General features: G+C 37.9%; 1 protein-coding gene across 1 annotated transcript in view; it reads right to left on the bottom strand.

Annotated features, from left to right (window-relative positions):
- Positions 1–17828, bottom strand: part of LOC140241568 (exocyst complex component 4-like) — a 59244-nt gene that overhangs the window by 22727 nt on the left and 18689 nt on the right. The window contains exons 4-6 of the mRNA XM_072321304.1: positions 11192–11393; positions 1598–1763; positions 290–497 (exon numbers count right to left, since the gene is read on the bottom strand). Coding sequence (XP_072177405.1) covers positions 290–497; positions 1598–1763; positions 11192–11393 — 576 coding nt within the window. The remainder of the gene's footprint in view (positions 1–289; positions 498–1597; positions 1764–11191; positions 11394–17828) is intronic.

Genomic DNA, 17828 nt, shown 5'->3' with positions numbered 1-17828 from the left:
ACATGCACAGCAAGCTACAGCTGTAGCTACACAGATGGCTAACACTGCTAGTGTATCTAGCATCTATCTACATGATACATTGAGCAATCTGTAATCTGCCACAGGATAACACCCCATGCTTTGTGTTTTGTTTTGTTTTTTATATTATTTGCATGCCTGTGCATGTTAGTAAGAAAATCAAGAGCACACATGTGACTCATTTCAGCGCTTCTGATTGTCTACATTCTTTAACCCATTTTATAACCTAAAATGCTGCAAAGATAGGTAAGCACAGCGCCTGCTGACTCACTTCGAGGTGTCTTGGTGGAGGCCTTCCTAGCTGAACCAGCCAGCTCTGACAGGACCTGTTTTCTCGACAGTTTGGGCGAGAGATCTGATCCTGTGAGGCCGCCAGAGCCTCGCAGCGAGCCTCCGCGGCTGAAGTTGTTCTGGAATGTGTTGGCCGACTTCTCATAGAGATGCTCTCTTAGCTCCTTCAGCAAGGTAGCGCTGAGTTGCTATAGGAATACGTCAAAGAAGAGATAGATATGAAAATTATATCTTACATTCTTAACCACATCATGGTCAGATAACTCGGGCACACAATTGTGACAGCCTTTTGATTACAATTGGTATTTCATGTTTAAAGTTAGCAAGAAATTTAGTATGGCCTGGGAAATCTTTTCATTTCAAAGCACTTTACAACTACAGCAAAACAATCAATGTGGTTGTCATGGCAACAGCCAGACAACAACCGATCTACTGAGAGTATTTGAGTCCCTGTCATGGCAACTAGAACCACTACAACTTACAGAAATGCAGACATCTGAAAGAAATGGACCCCTCGTCAACCCCCTTTTCCTGATCCCACTGGACCATGATGCTTCACAACCCCAGTTCACATACATCCAAAGTCAATGGTTTCTAAAAGTCCATTTTTGCAACAAGATGTGAAAATCATTCATTCTTGAGTGCTGAGACCCAAAAAGATTGTTATTTCTGCAATACACATCAAAATGCAAAAATCACTCAATTTTTTTTTCTCAATCTCACAATAATTTGCCCTGTACAGCATGTGTAGATGGCATGCGAAGAAACCATTTGATCAATTCTTTGCTTTAAATCCAATAATACAAGTTGCCATGCTAGGTCCACATACTTGTGCACCCAGAGTCAAGCTCTGGTCATTGCTTAGGCATACATTGTCTAAAAAAACAGAGCACTTCATTTGCAGCCAAGAGATCTTTATGTTTGTTTTGTTTGTTTGTTTGTTTGTTTGTTTGTTTGTTTGTGTGTTTTTTTTGTGGGGTGAAAATGGCAAATAGAACTGATTTTCACATCGCGGTGCAAACAACGATTACTCCTGTCATATCAGGGCAATCACCCCTTGGCTATAATACTGGTTAGTGGTAAGGTTAAAGATTAGGGTTAGGTTTAGGGTTAGGGTCAGGATTATGTTCAGGATTAGTATTAGGATTAGGGCCAGGGGAAGGGTCCACGGTAATTACCCAGGGGGTAATTGCCCAGGGAGTAATTGCCCTAGACCCAACTCCCGTGTGTGAATGTTCAAATGCAGATAAAAATGGACACTGCTGCTGATGGTGGCACTCAAACTCACATCCTTCTTGGCAAACATCTCGATCCTGGTCTCAGTGAGGGCTTCCACGCCCTTCAGGTCACCGTCCAACTGACCCATGGTCTTGGTCAAGAGCTCTGTGGCGTGGAGGTAGTGTTTGTTGGCAAGGAATGTGGACAGTCTTGTGGACACACTCTTCACATCCTCTCTGTACATTTGAACAACATCAAATAAATAAAATTCAGTGGAAAGAAAAGTTAATAAATCTGCTGCGACATCTATACAGTAAAAAAATTTTTTTTTAGATATTATATATATATATATATATATATATATATATATATATATATATATATACTTTTCAGATTAATGTTATCTGCCAACATCATTATGTTGATACAAGAAACTTAATACTGCACACACTGTTCCATAAAGTATGCCTGGGAACCACATTTACCTTTCTACCGTGATTACATTTAAACAAAGGTTGAAATGAGTATAGGCATGTATAGATTATAGCATATAGCGAATCTATTCATACCATCATAAATCTCTTTATATTTATTTCACTTGGGCATTTCACTTTTCCATCTACTTCCAAAATGTGAAAAAGACCTTCTTTTTTTTTTTCTTCCTACAGCATCCTGAAACATATAGGATCTTGTCTTCTGAACAATTTGTCTCCTATCTGAGGACCTCTTACAGAGGGGAAGGGGGAGGGTGTTTTTTAGATCAACCTTGAACCTTGATGAAATAATCCCTGATGCAGCTCTTTCTGAATTAGACTGGGATGGGATGTGCTGTGACAGTAGGTTATGGGGCAGTCAATATATCATAGCATATTTACAATAAAAACAGTGATGTGCACACTAAAAATTATCCCATAAAATTTAGAGCACCATGGAACCCACAGGAGGTTTCAGCCCTCTAATGACAGGAAGGGCAGCCTATTGGAAAAAGCAGTGATTGTGGGAGCAGTAACTCCCATGGCTGGTAGCTGGTCAGTGAAATACACAGTACTAATGGCACCGTAGTCCTGTGGAACAGTGTTCACAAGGTTACCACATCTTGACAGGGTCATCGGTTCAAATCTTAGCTGAAAACTTTGGTCAATTTGCAACACATTCAAAATATTTTCAGAACTTTGGGATGCCGATTCAATACAATCGATTCATGAAGTCAAGCCAAGTGAGACTCAAAATTGTCACCATAGATATTCAAAAAATGTGATTCAGGAGTATATACACAATACCACTATATGATGCATGAATGGGTGAGAAGGCTATTTTTCTGTGTCTCCATGGCGACCATAACTCGCCAGCCATGTGACTTCCTTTGTGAGTCAGGTGATCTAATCACTTTTGACAAACATGTCCTTTGGCCTTTGAGCTTCCTCTTCCATGCTCTGCATCAAATTCTCAGAGTTTCTCTAATATCTTTTTTATTAAAAAAAGGAAAAGAAAAAGAGAAGAGACTTTTTGGCTCGTGTTCAACACTTGTGCACCCTCTCACATCTGGCCTACTTCCTTCACGCTGTCATGATGTTATTCAACTAGGAAGAGTATGGCCAGACCAAGGAGGTTCGAGAGATGGAGTTACAACTGACTATAACTATTCAATCAGCTGTCAGTTTTCTATGGATGGACAAAAGAATTCCATAGGTGCATTTGTGCCTTTGATGTTTGATGCTTCAAGCCGCCATCTTTCTGAGCAATCTGAAGATTCATTTTTAACGCTAACATAATATCGGGTATATGCTGTTCGTTTATATATCAAATGCAATGAAATTTCACCTAATGATAACTCATATAAAACAAAAGTCAATTCCGTTCAAAACTATGTGCAAAAGTGTAAATATGAGCTGTATTTTGTGAAAGTGTTTGAAATTTCACCCTCATGGAAAGCCAGTTTTATCACTTCTCCTTATTTCCGCCAAATGAAACTAATATGGTATCATCTTCAAGTATAGTTCTTTATAAATTAATATGTCAGATTAGCGTACAGACACGTACAGTTAAGTAATTTTGATATCTATTTCAGCAATATTTGAGCAATTTCTTTTCGCGCACCCCCGTGCCTTTACCATTGTCTACCGCCCATCGTTTTTGTAAGTAGGGATAGCGAAAAGTAATTACCATCATAAAGACATATCTTCCATGAAAATGACAAGTCATGATGCAATGCCACATGAATCAATTGTCTTCCTATCTGTGAGACAGCTCCAGTTTGACACATACTTCAAATATTTTTGAATGGCGGCTTCCAGCATGGGATCAAAGCGAATATAAAGACTGTTGTGACTCCTTGGCCACAGACACTACGGGGCTCCGCAAGCAAAACCTGATTTACCCTCTTGGAGGGCATATGATCTTCAGGACAAACCCCCTGACACTTGTGTCAGACGTTGACATTGGTATTTAGTGTTTGACATTGAGATGGATGCTTGACATTTCTGTTGGATAATGTCTGACATTGGTGTTTGGTGTTTTGACATTGGGGTGGATGTTTGACATTAGTGTTTGGTGTTTGATACTGGGGTGAATGACTGACATTCAGCGCTTGGTGTTTGATACTGGGGTGAATGACTGACATTGGTGTTTGGTGTTTGATACTTCAGGGTGTACAACTGGCATTGGTGTCAGACCATAGCAGCTAGCTTAATAGGCACAGACAGTTTGAAACATGGTAATAAAACTGACAGTAATCCACAAATTTCTTTTCAGCAGCCTTCCTACAAGTAACAAATCATAGCCACAAATCATACGAAGTGATAGAAATCTCATGTACATCCCTGTATGTGATAACTTTGTCTGTTACAGTCACAAGTCACAATATTGTTCAAATTTTTAATAGAATGTACTTTTCTTTAAAAACCTTAATTTTCTATAACTTTGCCCACATTCTACACCCACCACAGAATTACACTGCACTTTCAAGGGATATTTGGTTGATTTGTATGAGTACAGTCCAACAAGCAGAAGTGACATTTTCAGCCTCCGATACAAAGGGCTACAATACTGCGATATTTAGCATGGCTGGTTGCTGGTAAATGGCTGGTTACAATGTGATAGCACTGATATTTCTCAAAAGTCAACTCGTATTCAAAGAAAATTATGGCACGGATTGTAACTGAATTAAAGAATCAGTTCAAGACTTCATCATAATACCAAACTTGAACAGACCATAAATACAGTGCACAACTAAATCATGAATTCACTGAGTGTAGTCACATCCATAAATAACTGTGAGTACTCTGCATCGAAGTTGAGGCAAAATAAAGAGAGATAATTAGACATGTATGCGTACAATGAATCACAGGGCAAAACGACATCTGGTAATATGGCAAATAACATGCATGCAGCTATCATCACAAAAATCAATAGACGCGATCATCATATTCATGAACTCAACCTTCATACATCACAGATTCTGATATAGAGTGTTTATTTGTGATAACTGTGGTTCCACATTTGGCTCTGCAATACTGGCTTTTTCCTGCCATGCATAACGCAATTAGCCCAAATGGCATCCCGCCAAATTCTAAATCCAAAATTAATCACAGGAGCATGACAACATCTACCTTCAAGCTATAAACAGTTCATCAACATTCGGAGATGCCACTCTACCCACAAGCCATGGGATTTAGTCTAAATTTTCACCACACCATAATCTTATTTTCACTGAGAAAATCTAGGCTCGTTTTATACATGTGTGTTAATTCAATACAGGTGGCTACATAAAGTAAGGGTGTGTTTGAGTGCTCTAAAACAAACCAAAGTGAACTGAACCAAAGCGTGCCGTACCGAACTGTGCCAGATTTGGAGCGTTCGAGCGCTCTGTGGAGAAAGCGTACCTCATGAGTTATTTTTAGAAAAGGTCACGCTTGTTTGTAGCAAGAATGTCATTCACCTGTCGCTTGAACTACTTACAGCTGTCCCGAACAAAGAGAATGATGTCTTTGCATTGTGATATATGCGCATGATACGCGCATGCTTTACAACAAACTTTTGGTACGCTTTGGTACGCTTTTGGAGCACATCGGGAAGTGGTCCACTTTTGGCTCCGTACAGTATGGTATGGTACACTTTGGGAGCGTTCGAGCGCTCCTCTGGCGCGGGTACGGTATGATACAGTTTGCTTTAGGAGAGCGCTCGAACGCACCCTGAGTTTATGCACACACATTTAACCCTTTCTATGCAAGGGACATTGGACAGTGTGTACAATGCTATGGGGTTTTCTGTGCTAATCAGTACTCAAAGCTTACAAAGAAGTAACCCACTACTTTTGGAAACCAGGTTAGTCATGTGAACAGTCTCAATGGGATTTTAAAAGCTAATTGTTTGGATTTCTGAAGTGAAAATTTTTCCAATGTGGAGATTTTCATGCATTTTTTGTTATAAAACACTAGCCCAAGAGTAAAAAAGGACATGAATGTTTTGCTTATCTCAAGTAATATTACTTTAATTTTCTTGATATCAAGGTAGGTAATGTAGATGTATGACTGTCATATTTTTTTTTTTTTCATGTTTGCTAGTCCTGTGGTGTGCACGAATTAGTGGTCGTAATGCGGACCAGTTACCTTTCATCGTAGTATGTGCTGCGAAAGCTAATACCTATCATGGCAGAGGTGATGAAAGGTGTAATTCTCAATCATGAGACAAATATAGCCTCTCTCAAATTAGACCTCATGACCTTTTCAAAACCTTTCTACCTGATGAAAATATTTTTTTTAGGAGTGCTGCCTACCAAACCACAGTTGTCTGAACTCTTTATGAGTTATATACACTACTATCCTAAGCTCCTGTTAACCTACTAAAAATAAAAAAGACAATACAGTGCTATCAAAGCACGCAAAAAGGATTCCTGACATTTTGCAACTGTCAACATTCATTTCTTTTCTATTCCGTCAGAGACAGATGTAGACATGCCGAGTGCTGCATCGTTATTTGCACCTGCCTGGGCAGGATGGAGAATTACAGTCATCTTTTTTTTTTTCTTCTTCTTCTTTCTTTCTTTTTTTTTTTCCAAACCCTACAGAACAGATACAATGATAATGCTATACAATGTAAAAATTAAACTACTCAAAGACAAAAATGAACAGACCAAAACAACATAATGCACTCCACGCAAGGTGGCAAGTTATTTGAAAGTGAATTTTACTCACGTAGATATTCATATCTCTTCAAAAACTTGAAGCATTTTACCTGGCACTATTAAAGATCTTATCGATTAGGACAATTCTTGTGATGAAAGACGTCTTCATTAGTCTAGGAATCCCAAAATTGCACATTTCACTTCTCGGTTTACAAAATAATAGTACACTTAAGAAAAAAAAAATCATCTTTCTCATAGATCGTAGTATTTCTCATAGATTATTTGGCTAATATTAATGTTTTATATACCATGATATTAAAGGGACGGTATAGTTTTGGTTGAGACCTAAAGTGAGATAATGAGAAACCTCTTATAAAATATGGAAGAGCATGTAATTCTATGAGGAATTCAACATTTATTTGATGAAAATTGGTTTTGAAATGGCTGAGATATCCACAAAAGAGCGATTCTATTAAAGTGTGGGACCCACACTTTATTACGATCACTTTGTTTTACTTTGTTTTTGGATGTTTCAGTCATTCCAAACCCGATTTTCATCAAATAAACTTTGAATTCCTCTTAAAATGGTATCAGAAGTGTTTTCTTGGTATCTCGCAAAAAGTTAAAAGCCAAATTCTCATCTCCACCAATACTGTACTATCCCTTTAAAGGTAATTTAATTGGCGGTCAACCTTGTAAAGCAGTAAAAGGGGAACTTTACGCATGAGTGAACACTTTTATTTTTCTCTCAAGTAAATACAATGTAGTACTTGTACATTGTAGGGAAAGTTGTCAGGAATGTCTTCCTTAATTAACTCTCTGATTAAAGGCACATTCAGAGGGAACATCAGAAGTCATTCCCTTTTATTATCAATCGTTTCTTTGATTAAAGGCTAAATGAACTATATTAAAAGCCAGGCTGTACACCAGGGGGAAATGGATCAATACATCTGTGAGATAGAAAGCAAACTTTCATGTACTGATTTGCAAGAAAGTCAATAATCGGGGGCTTAACGTGTGCCGATTGATCTCCACGTATCATATTACGTGTATTCAGTCACAGTCTCTGACTAGTACTACATTGTACGTCAGCACTCTAGCGACAGACCTGTCGCACAACTGTTGTCTGGTATGCTCACGTACATGTACGTAAGTTGTCCGTTCTAAAAATCTTTTCAGAAAGAGATTATTCAGTAAAGCTGCCACATGATTACTAATATCACAAGAACCCGAGATTAAAAGGAATTGTCTTCCTCGTCTCCAAATAAGCCTTTTAAAGCACATTGCTTCTCAACATTGCATTTTAAAATAAAATTGCCCCACTAGCTTTTGCATGGTACGTGTATGTGGCTGTCCACACAGCTGTGCCCCAATGTGAGGGTACACTGTGTCTGAATGACTTCCCCTATTGGTGAATTTGTGTCATGTGACAGCAAAGATTATGAGAAGATTGTGAGTGCACAAAAAAAAGAAAGAAAGAAAAAACCTACGACGTATGCATGACAGTAGATCATCGACTTGGCTATACAGAAAGCTTTAACATTCATTGATAAGAGCTCAATATTCAAACTGAGGTGATAGCGCATTTTTGTCTTTAATATTTGACAACTTTACTATACACATAGTACATGCACATGTACATGTTTCTATACAAAAAGGAATTTATTGAAATGAATGAATTCTTGCTTAAAGTTGTTTTTTATTGTATGTGATTGGTAAGTCGCAAATAAAAACAACTCTATGCAAGAATTCATTACTTAGAATGAATACTCATTACCCACTGCTAGAAGAAATAAGAACCAGCAGTGTCGGGTAAAAGCTCCAAAGTCTGGTGGATATGATGCCTGTCCAGCAATCAGGGGGGTGTTTCATCAATTTAGTTAGCGAGTTGTCAGCGCTGACAATTTCAGCAAAATCCTTGGTTTTGATTGGCTGAGATGCTCTGGTCACTGACTGTTACTATGGCGATTGTCAGAGACTGACAACTTGTCAGCGCTGACAACTTTTATGAAACGGTACCCAGAAGATAGTTGGTTCAAGTCCAACTCAAGTATGTATGCCCACTAATTTGTATCATGGCTACCCCTAAAACCCTGAATAATCAGTGCTTATTTACGTCAATGAAGGGCAATTTGTCAATTAGTTGTAAGAAGGAATAGTTCGAGTGTAATGCAAGTCTATGGTTTGGCTTTTAAAGTCTCTGCTACATACTAATGGCTGCCTTTAAACTTGTTTTGGGGGAGCAAGCCCCAAATCAGGCAAGAGAAGGAAAGTCGGCACCATGACATTATTTTGTGGAATGTGTCACATCCTGGGGAAAAAGGCAACACTGACGCACTGAAACTCCCTCTAGCCCTGGCATAGTATTAGTCGGCAGACGACCTATGGATGTGTGTCCACCTCAACCTACTTGTCAACAGTGGAAAGGGGGGCAGTATCACACAACCGACCAGTGTGGAGTTGCCAATTTGCCAATGGCAACATGATGATTTTTTTTTTTTTTCATACATGCAGATGTCCTCATTGTGAAGAAAATAAAACCCAAGCTGAAACTTTACAATTCCAAAACAAAGTGAGTAATCAATAACACTGTCTCAATGAAAACCTGGAGAAATGAAGCAAAGATAAAGAATGGTATGTTTATGAGCATTTCTCTGTCTCTGAGTCATCAGACTTTGCAACCTGGGAGAAAGGTCTACAAAAGGGCTTCTTTTAGTCACACGACTGTTATGTTGCTTGCATAGATGTCTCATCTTTTATGGCATGTCTTTAATTGTATACTGTTCCTGAAGGAAAAATTCTCTCCAGAACTCTACTACCATAAAAGCATGTCACAGACATTGCATTGTCATTATATTGTGTCATATCATCCACAACAAGGGATGGTAGATCCTTCAGAAAGTTTCAAGCAAATTAATTTTTGTCTCTGTGTGCATGATATCAAAAGCAAATACGGAAGAGTATTACTCAAGAGATATCATTAGTGCCATTCTCAATGTAAACATTTTGAAATTTGAGTCGCGATCAGAGTCACATCTTTTTGATTCAGTGTTCTCACTGTAAAATATGCAAAAAGTTTTTGGGTCAAGATTATTTGCAAAGAGCTGACCTGCGCAAGTACATGAATGGTATGCCTACTACACCACAATGACAATTCAATATATTATAGAATGGGTAGCGAGAATCCTGCAATCTGATTGGTCGAGAGCTATGTGCTCATTTTTACTGGCTGCACGCTGAGTCACAGTGGTAAACATGTTATCGCGCACTTAGCAAGAGTACGCGTACTTGTAACAAAGGTTCGCGCACTAAAGCAAGCGTTCGCGCACTCAGCTTGGCCATGCATCCAGTAAAAACTTATGCATGGCTGGCCATGCATCCAGTAAAAACGGTAAGTACGGGTATGCATGCCCTTTACGGAAAGCCAAAAGGAAATGCATCCAGTAATTTTGTCATCGGGTAACACGATAGAAAACTGGGTTTTTGACAAGAAAATTACCCATTCTATAAATCAAATGACGCACATGTCTTTTCGTGCGTCAGTCGGAATATAGTGTGCATGCGGTAACTATGGAATTTAGCCTAAACCCACTCGGCTTCGCCTCGTGGGTTAAGCATTCCATAGTTACCTTATGCACACAATTCCGACTGACGCACTCAGACCTGTGCGTCATTTGTATACTGCAGCACACCACAGCTGGTAAAAATAGCACAGAGCTAGGCACACAGTGCATTGTGGGATATAGATTTTTTTTTTTTTTTTTTTTTGTGGCCACCATTCTCACCATACAGCTTTATATCTATTTGCAAAAAATGAAAACACAAAAAACACTCAAATCCAACTAAAAATGCTAGTGTCAAGACTTCTTGAAATAAACAAATGGTTTGTCAATATCCATACTTGTTTCTACACACTACAATCTAGCAAAGCCTTTGTAACACAAATACATACCATAAAACAAACTAAAAACGATGTCAATTTGGCACTTAAAGCTCAAGAAAATGCCCATAACAGGACTCTCAAACGGACCCCAAAACTTAGTATTCCAGACGATTTTCATAATTTCACATGAAGGAGTACCAGGTACATAAATCCACAGTTCTATGTATAGATTTGTGGAATTTATTGTGGTCTTTTAGCAGAGAAAGCAATACTCTGAAAAATCTTTAACAAAGTACACTGAACTGTGTTGATGACATAGAGCCTCACATATTTCAGAAATGAAGCATCGGAATACCATTACAATACCAAGTGCTTAACAAGTTATCCTGTGTAGAATTTATGCTTGCTTTCTTCTTTTGTTCTGCTTCCTTGAACCCCAACTCATGCATTCTTGTTGTGAGGCTGCCATGTCACCATCCTTGCTCATTGTGATTCGTTATATATTTTTAAAACATTCTTATTCTTCATCCCAATCACTATAAATTCTGGAACTCTGTACCAAGTATGACCAATTTATTGCTGTTCATATGTGAAAGTTTGAAAATCATCCAGAGGTCTCCTTTAATGCAGCAGGACTAAAAAGTGGACCTGGAACTCACATCTGGTCCAGCAGGGCCAGGACCTGTTTCTGCTCGATGCCTTCCAACCAGAGCTTCCTCAGCTCATCCCGCCGGCAGTGGAGGAGTTCCTTACATGACAGGAGGTCAGCCTTGACCACTTTGGTCCTCTCACGGGCATTCTTGATCCGGCCTGATATGCTGCTGTATGCCTGGATGGTCTTGGTAAGTGTGTCATAGTTATCTGATGAAAGAAATATTAGCAATAATAGGAAGTAAAGATTGACTTTAAAAAAATACCAGTACTCAGATGTATGTGCAATAAAAACAATTTCTTCAGGTGCAATAAAAACAATTTCTTCAGGTACAAGTTCTCTCTTGCACAGAATCAAAATGCTTGAGCACAGAGTCAAAATGCTTTAATACTGCAATTCAAAATTTTGTCTTGGTTGAATAATGCATTATCAACTTTTTACTCAACACATAGGAAAATATAAAAAATCTAGCAAATTTCAACTTTGCACTCAACAACAAGCAAATTTGCAGCTGTGCATAATTATATGAATTTTATCTGTACAAAACAACAACAGTGAACAAACATGGGGTTGGTTTAATGATGGCTACATGTACAATGTAGTGTGGCATTACAAACTGTCTTAAATATTACAAACTTCATCTTATTCTGTCCCAAATGCCCCCTGTTGCATGCCACTATTAGATACAATGGTATAACCTCACAAAATAAAAATGAAATAAATGTGACTCATTGCATGCATATTTTCAAATGGATTGCCTAGGTCACCTTTTACACATATAAATCAGACCTGCTGTAAAACCAGCTGCTCATAGCACAACTCAAGCTAGCTTCGAGGCACCTCAGTTTTGGTTCACATCTGGAAGTGGATATGACCATCGTAAGAGCTGCTTTAAGCTGGACAAAGCTATAAATTGTATGCATGTATTTGTAAAGACAATCTTAATGAACATGGCTGGCTTTTATGTCTGGAGCCACAGACTTGCCATGTGATCACATGACAGCGTTTTATCCTCTTGTTTGTTTGTTTTTTTCTACTTTTTAATTTTGGTGTATTTTGACAGTCATTGCAGGCACTTCCAATTGTCATTTCATGTCACCTGTGAGCTAATGGTATACTTTGGCACACGCAGGCAAGATGGTATAGAATGGGACAAATAAATAATCAACAATAGACATGAAATCAAATGACTTGACTGTGAGAAAATCAAATGAACACATGGATATGGTTTACAGTTGAACCTCTCTTATCCGGCCTCCCTTTATCCGGATCTCTCTATTATACGGACGCAATCTCGCCGTGATTTTTTTTAATAATTACGGGAGGAAAGGGGGATTCCCAACTCAATCTAACAATGGCGACCTACAGTTGACTTTGCTGAGTACGGTTTATTTTCAAGATCTACTTGATACATTTCTTAATAATTATTTAGGTAAATCATTCCAAGAATTTATAAAAGAAAATGATTTCATTCTTGCAAACACGAACCTCTATTTTGGGGTCTCTTACTGAGTGTAACAATGAAAAGGTTGCAGTATACACTTTACTACATGTGGTACTACAATGGGCTACATCAGTACATGTGTATGTATATGTACGTATAAAGCATTGAGTCTCCCGTATCCGGCCAAATCCCTCATCCGGATGAGCCCCGGTCCCGACTTGTCCGGATACGAGAGGTTCAACTGTATTTGCATACTATACATTTGTAGTATACAGTACACTGACAGTAAAACATGACAAGCCCAAGTATGAAAGCCTATGCTAATTTAAGACTGATTGAGCTGCCTCAAGCTTTACTTGTCATTTTAAAAAAAAAAGATTACAAATAGCTGTGATGTGGCCTCAAGCTGAGCAAACAAAGAAAATATTGGGGCCAATTTCAAGGTATGATAAAAGGGTTTTAATAGAGCTTGGTGCCAATCCTAGTACTGGTTGGAGCAGACATATCACTTGTAACAGCACCATGGGTCAGAATACATTGTATACCATGCAATATCTGTCTATATGAGATCAGGGCCCTGTTTCATAAAGCTGTTCATAAAGTTACGCATGACTTTACGAACAATTGGAATATGAAGTGCCAATATGTGTGCCCATTTTATTTTTTCTTTACGTTTTCACAAAGTATGACTGTATGTCAATACCATCTACATTGGAGCAAGAATACACTTTCAACTAAAAACATGTGTTAACAATCAACATGTAAGAATAATCCAGGTTATCATCTGCAAATTTCAACTTTAGCTAAAATCAATAATGATTAGGAAACCCACTTGGCTTGCCATATATAAGTCATTCGTAAAGTTGTGCATAACTTTACAAATAGTTTTATGAAACGGGGCCCACAGGATAGATACTGAAGAATTACATGTATACATAAAATTGTAAGTCATACATGTATCAAAATGAATCAAATATCATAATTTGCTAATGTCCATCATGAACTTACCCAAATCAAAAGTAACTGTCACAAGACCAATCAATACAAATGAGTTGTGCCTAAAAAAAAAAATAATACAGTGAAACCCCGTTATAACGAGGTCCGTGGGACCGGCGATATTACCTCGTTATAACCGGTACCTCGTTATAACCGTACGCGTCAAAAACAAGGAAAAACATAAGCACGACGTCATATACCCAACAATGAAAGTTAAGAACATCCTTTGCGTTGTTATTACACAATATGGATCATTATTATCGAGAGAATAAAGGGAAATTATTTGTGAATTATGCGAAAAAGTCGGGGTTGAAATAGGTTAATTCTTTATTTTTCTTCCGAAATCTCTTCGCATAATAGTGCACGTTATGTTCTTGAGAAGTATATGCCTATATTATATTAAAATCACATTGTATAAAATGCGTTGTTTACCGTAACTTGCGAGGTATTTTTACGCTGTTGGTGTCAAGCGGGAATGCGATAATTTCATTAATCATTTCGGCTGTATTCTTATACAATGTATGATCGTTGCGCCCGAAAGGATTAAAATGCGTTGCTTATTTTCTTCCGAAAATCTCTTCTCGTTTTGTACATCCGTTCTTGAAAAATAAGCGACAGGATTGAATTTAGAAGGTTGTGATCCTTTTTACGCAGATCTATTCCTCATAGACCATTCTGAAAGAAAGAAAATCTTCATTGTGAAATGCGTTGTTAAAATTGTGATAATGAACAAACCCAGATCTATTCAAATTGTTAAATGCGTTTGTTTCTTTTTCTGAACACCGATTAAGTAGCTAAACATGCGTTATTCAACTATTTTTACGCTACTGTCATCCGGCGAGATCGCGATGATTTCAGAGTAACATTCGTTCGTCGTTTAGCGTAACTTGCGGGGTATTTTTACGCTGTTGGTGCCCAGCGGGAATGCAATGATTTCATGAATCATTTCGGCTGTAATCTTATATAATGTATGTTCGTTGCATCCGAAGGGATTAAAGATGCGTTGTTCATTTTCTTCCGAAAATCCCTTCGCGTTTTGTACATCCGTTCTTGAAAAATAAGCGACAGGATTGAATTTAGAAGGTTGTGATCCTTTTTACGCAAAATCTGTTACTCATAGACCATTTTGAAAGAAAGAAAAATCTTCATTGTGAAATGCGTTGTTAAAATTGTGATAATGAACAAACCCAGATCTATTCAAATTGTTAAATACGTTTGTTTCTTCTTCTGAACACCGATTAAGTAGCTAAACATGCGTTATTCAACTATTTTTACGCTACTGTCATCCGGCGAGATCGCGATGATTTCAGAGTAACATTAGTGCGTCGTTTACCGTAACTTGCGAGGTTATTTTACGCTGTTGGTGCCCAGCGGGAATGCGATTATATCATGAATCATTTCGGCTGTAATGTCATACAATGTATTATCGTTGCGCCCGAAAGGATTAAAGATGCGTTCTTTATCATCTGCCGAAAATCCCTTCGCATTGTATACATCCGTTCTTTCAAAAAAATTGCGACAGGATTGCGTTATTCAACTATTTTTACGCTACTGTCACCAGGCGAGATCGCGATTTCATTAACTATTTCGGCTATAATCATACACTCGTATTTGCTAACCAGCAAAAGAACTGGAAGTCGGGACTACACATGGAAAGGATATAATGTTGAGTTGCACACGCATTCCAATTTCCATATTTGCCACGAGTGTCGCCACATGAAAAGTTTTTGAGCGCGTTATATTTTTTCCCTTGTTGCGCTGTGGTCTGACCTACAACGTATAACATTACGCACGCGTGTGTTCTCGCGAAAAAGAAAATCGAGTGATTATGTTTAATAATTTAGTAGGAACATCAAATGGTATTAATGTGTTGCTGTTTTTTGCGTGGTTTAGAAGAAAACATGGAAGGAACCGTTCTCTGCAAAACGGGAAAAAGACATGGATAGCGTGAATTCGATTTTCAATGTTTCATTTGTCTCGTGTTTGAAAAGCGGTAAGTCAAGAAATGGCACCTCGTTATATCCGATCAAATTTCTTATGTTTTTCTTTATCACGATGCGCCGAAAATGTCCTCGTTATAACCGGAATCTCGTTATAACCGAACTCGTTATAACCGATTCGTTCTGCCATAGGTTTACACGCAAAGGAAAACGGGACCGACGCGATCACCTCGTTATAAGCGGTTCCTCGTTATAACCGAACTCGTTATAACGGGGTTTCACTGTACCCCAATACCATTGACAATGCACCAAAAGATACAGTGTCTGTAGCTACCTGAAAACATTCCTGAGGAGTCCAAAGTTTGATGGTGTTGAAAAGACAATATCAAATAGGTTTAGGGCTGACTTTTGAAAATTGTTCCAAGGAAGCAGTTGAAAAGTATGTCAATTCTACATACAAAAATTACAAAAAAAGGTGTCATGTACCTTTAATAAAATTGGAATTTATAATGACAATTTTGCAGCATTCAAAATGATACAAATCAATAGCAACAGAAAGATATAAACTCTCTATTCAAGAAGCAAAGTAATAATCTAGTATCTTCCATCTAAAAAATGAGATACATTATGCATATCTGTTAAACAAGATAACATTTGCTAATTTCAGAGATGTAAGCCCACTCACAACAAACAATTGTAAAAAAAAAAAAAAAAAACCAAAACAGAAAAAGAAAAATAGAGTATATGAACATTTCTATCATGCCTATCCCTCTAAGGCCATTTAAACCAGAAACATAAATGACTACAAAGTAGCATTTGACTCAACTGTACTCATCATAATTCATTTCAACAACTGCCTTACTCAAATTCTGAACTTTTCATTGCAATCATATTATACTTTGAATCCTCTTTTTGGCCTCTGATGGGATATAGGAAGAACGAGTCTGTCATCATGCAACAAACAAAACAATTCCCTTTTGCCATAAAGTGAGCCGAGTACAGTCATTCACAATTTTCAACAGGTGAGCATGTGCATTTGTGTGTGTGTGTGTGTGTGTGTGTGTGTGTGTAGGGAGGGGGCAGGAGTCGATATTCATATGTTTATTAGAAAGGGTTGCCAGGGAGAATTGTTTTTTGGGATGGGGTTTTATCTTACTATACTTCCTTTTTTTGTAACTGCTGTACTATTGTTGTTGTCCTTGTTATAATAATAAAAATTTAAAGTATTATCTCAGTTGTTGCCATTATCAAAGGAATCATGTTATGTTGTACAGTAATACCATCTAGTGAATTGATGCTTCTAGTACTGCTTGAATGGAATTGGATAAATATTACTTGAAAAAACAAAAATTACTATAGTTGTGCATGGGTGTGGGAATATTTTATGTTTTCAAAGTTTGGGGAAGAAAGATAGAGCTATAAAAAAGGGAGAAAGAGAGAGGGACATAAAAGGGGAAGGGCATAAAAAGGGTGGGGTAGGGAGGGAAGGAAGAAGAAGGGGTAAGAAGAAGGGGTGAGGAAAGGGGCGAAGAAAGGGGTGCACATAATTCTGTCTCACACATCATTTTGCACATGTTCTATGGTTGGTATCCCCATTTCATTTTCTTGACCACAACCTCCCTCTCCTCTATCTTCCTACTAGTATCTATCTATCAATCTATCTATCTATCTATCTATCTATTTATCTATCTATCTCTAGGCCTATCTATCTATCTATGATCTATCTTTCTTTCTTCCTTTCTTTCTTTGCAGCTAGCAGTCATCAGGGAAAACACAAACCCATCTTGAGGTTGGACACAGCTTTTTTGCGCAGCAGCATCTACTTCCAAACAGAGGCAAAGGGGTTTCCCCTCAAAAAATGAGAGGTACAGTGAACCTGGTGAAGCTTTGTGACTCACCTTTAAACTATAAAGCAGTAAAACTACTGATGAGTGACAAAATATGCACACTGGGTGCCCTTGGGAAGAATATGAAAATGAGGTCACACTGATATTTGAAACAACAAGACTATGGAAACACATTTTTTTTTTCTTTTCCAGAACCAATGTGAGACATCCATTCATCAAACTATGAGTCAAAAAGTCTTTACAACAAGCTTGAGAGATCTCTATATGTACGTCAGTAAATCGGAACTAAGCAAACTGAACAAATTAAAGGTAGGGAATCCCATTTGCATGCCTTAAATGAAGAGTTGTATAAATACAGTGGTATGTTGAAGAGAGTATCATATTAGAAACTCCCATAAAGTATTGAAAGTGGACGGT

This window comes from Diadema setosum, chromosome 18 (assembly GCF_964275005.1).
Source record: "Diadema setosum chromosome 18, eeDiaSeto1, whole genome shotgun sequence".
NCBI lineage: Eukaryota > Metazoa > Echinodermata > Echinoidea > Diadematoida > Diadematidae > Diadema > Diadema setosum.
The sequence above is the reverse complement of the archived record's forward strand: the minus strand, read 5'-3'. Positions and strand labels throughout refer to the sequence as shown.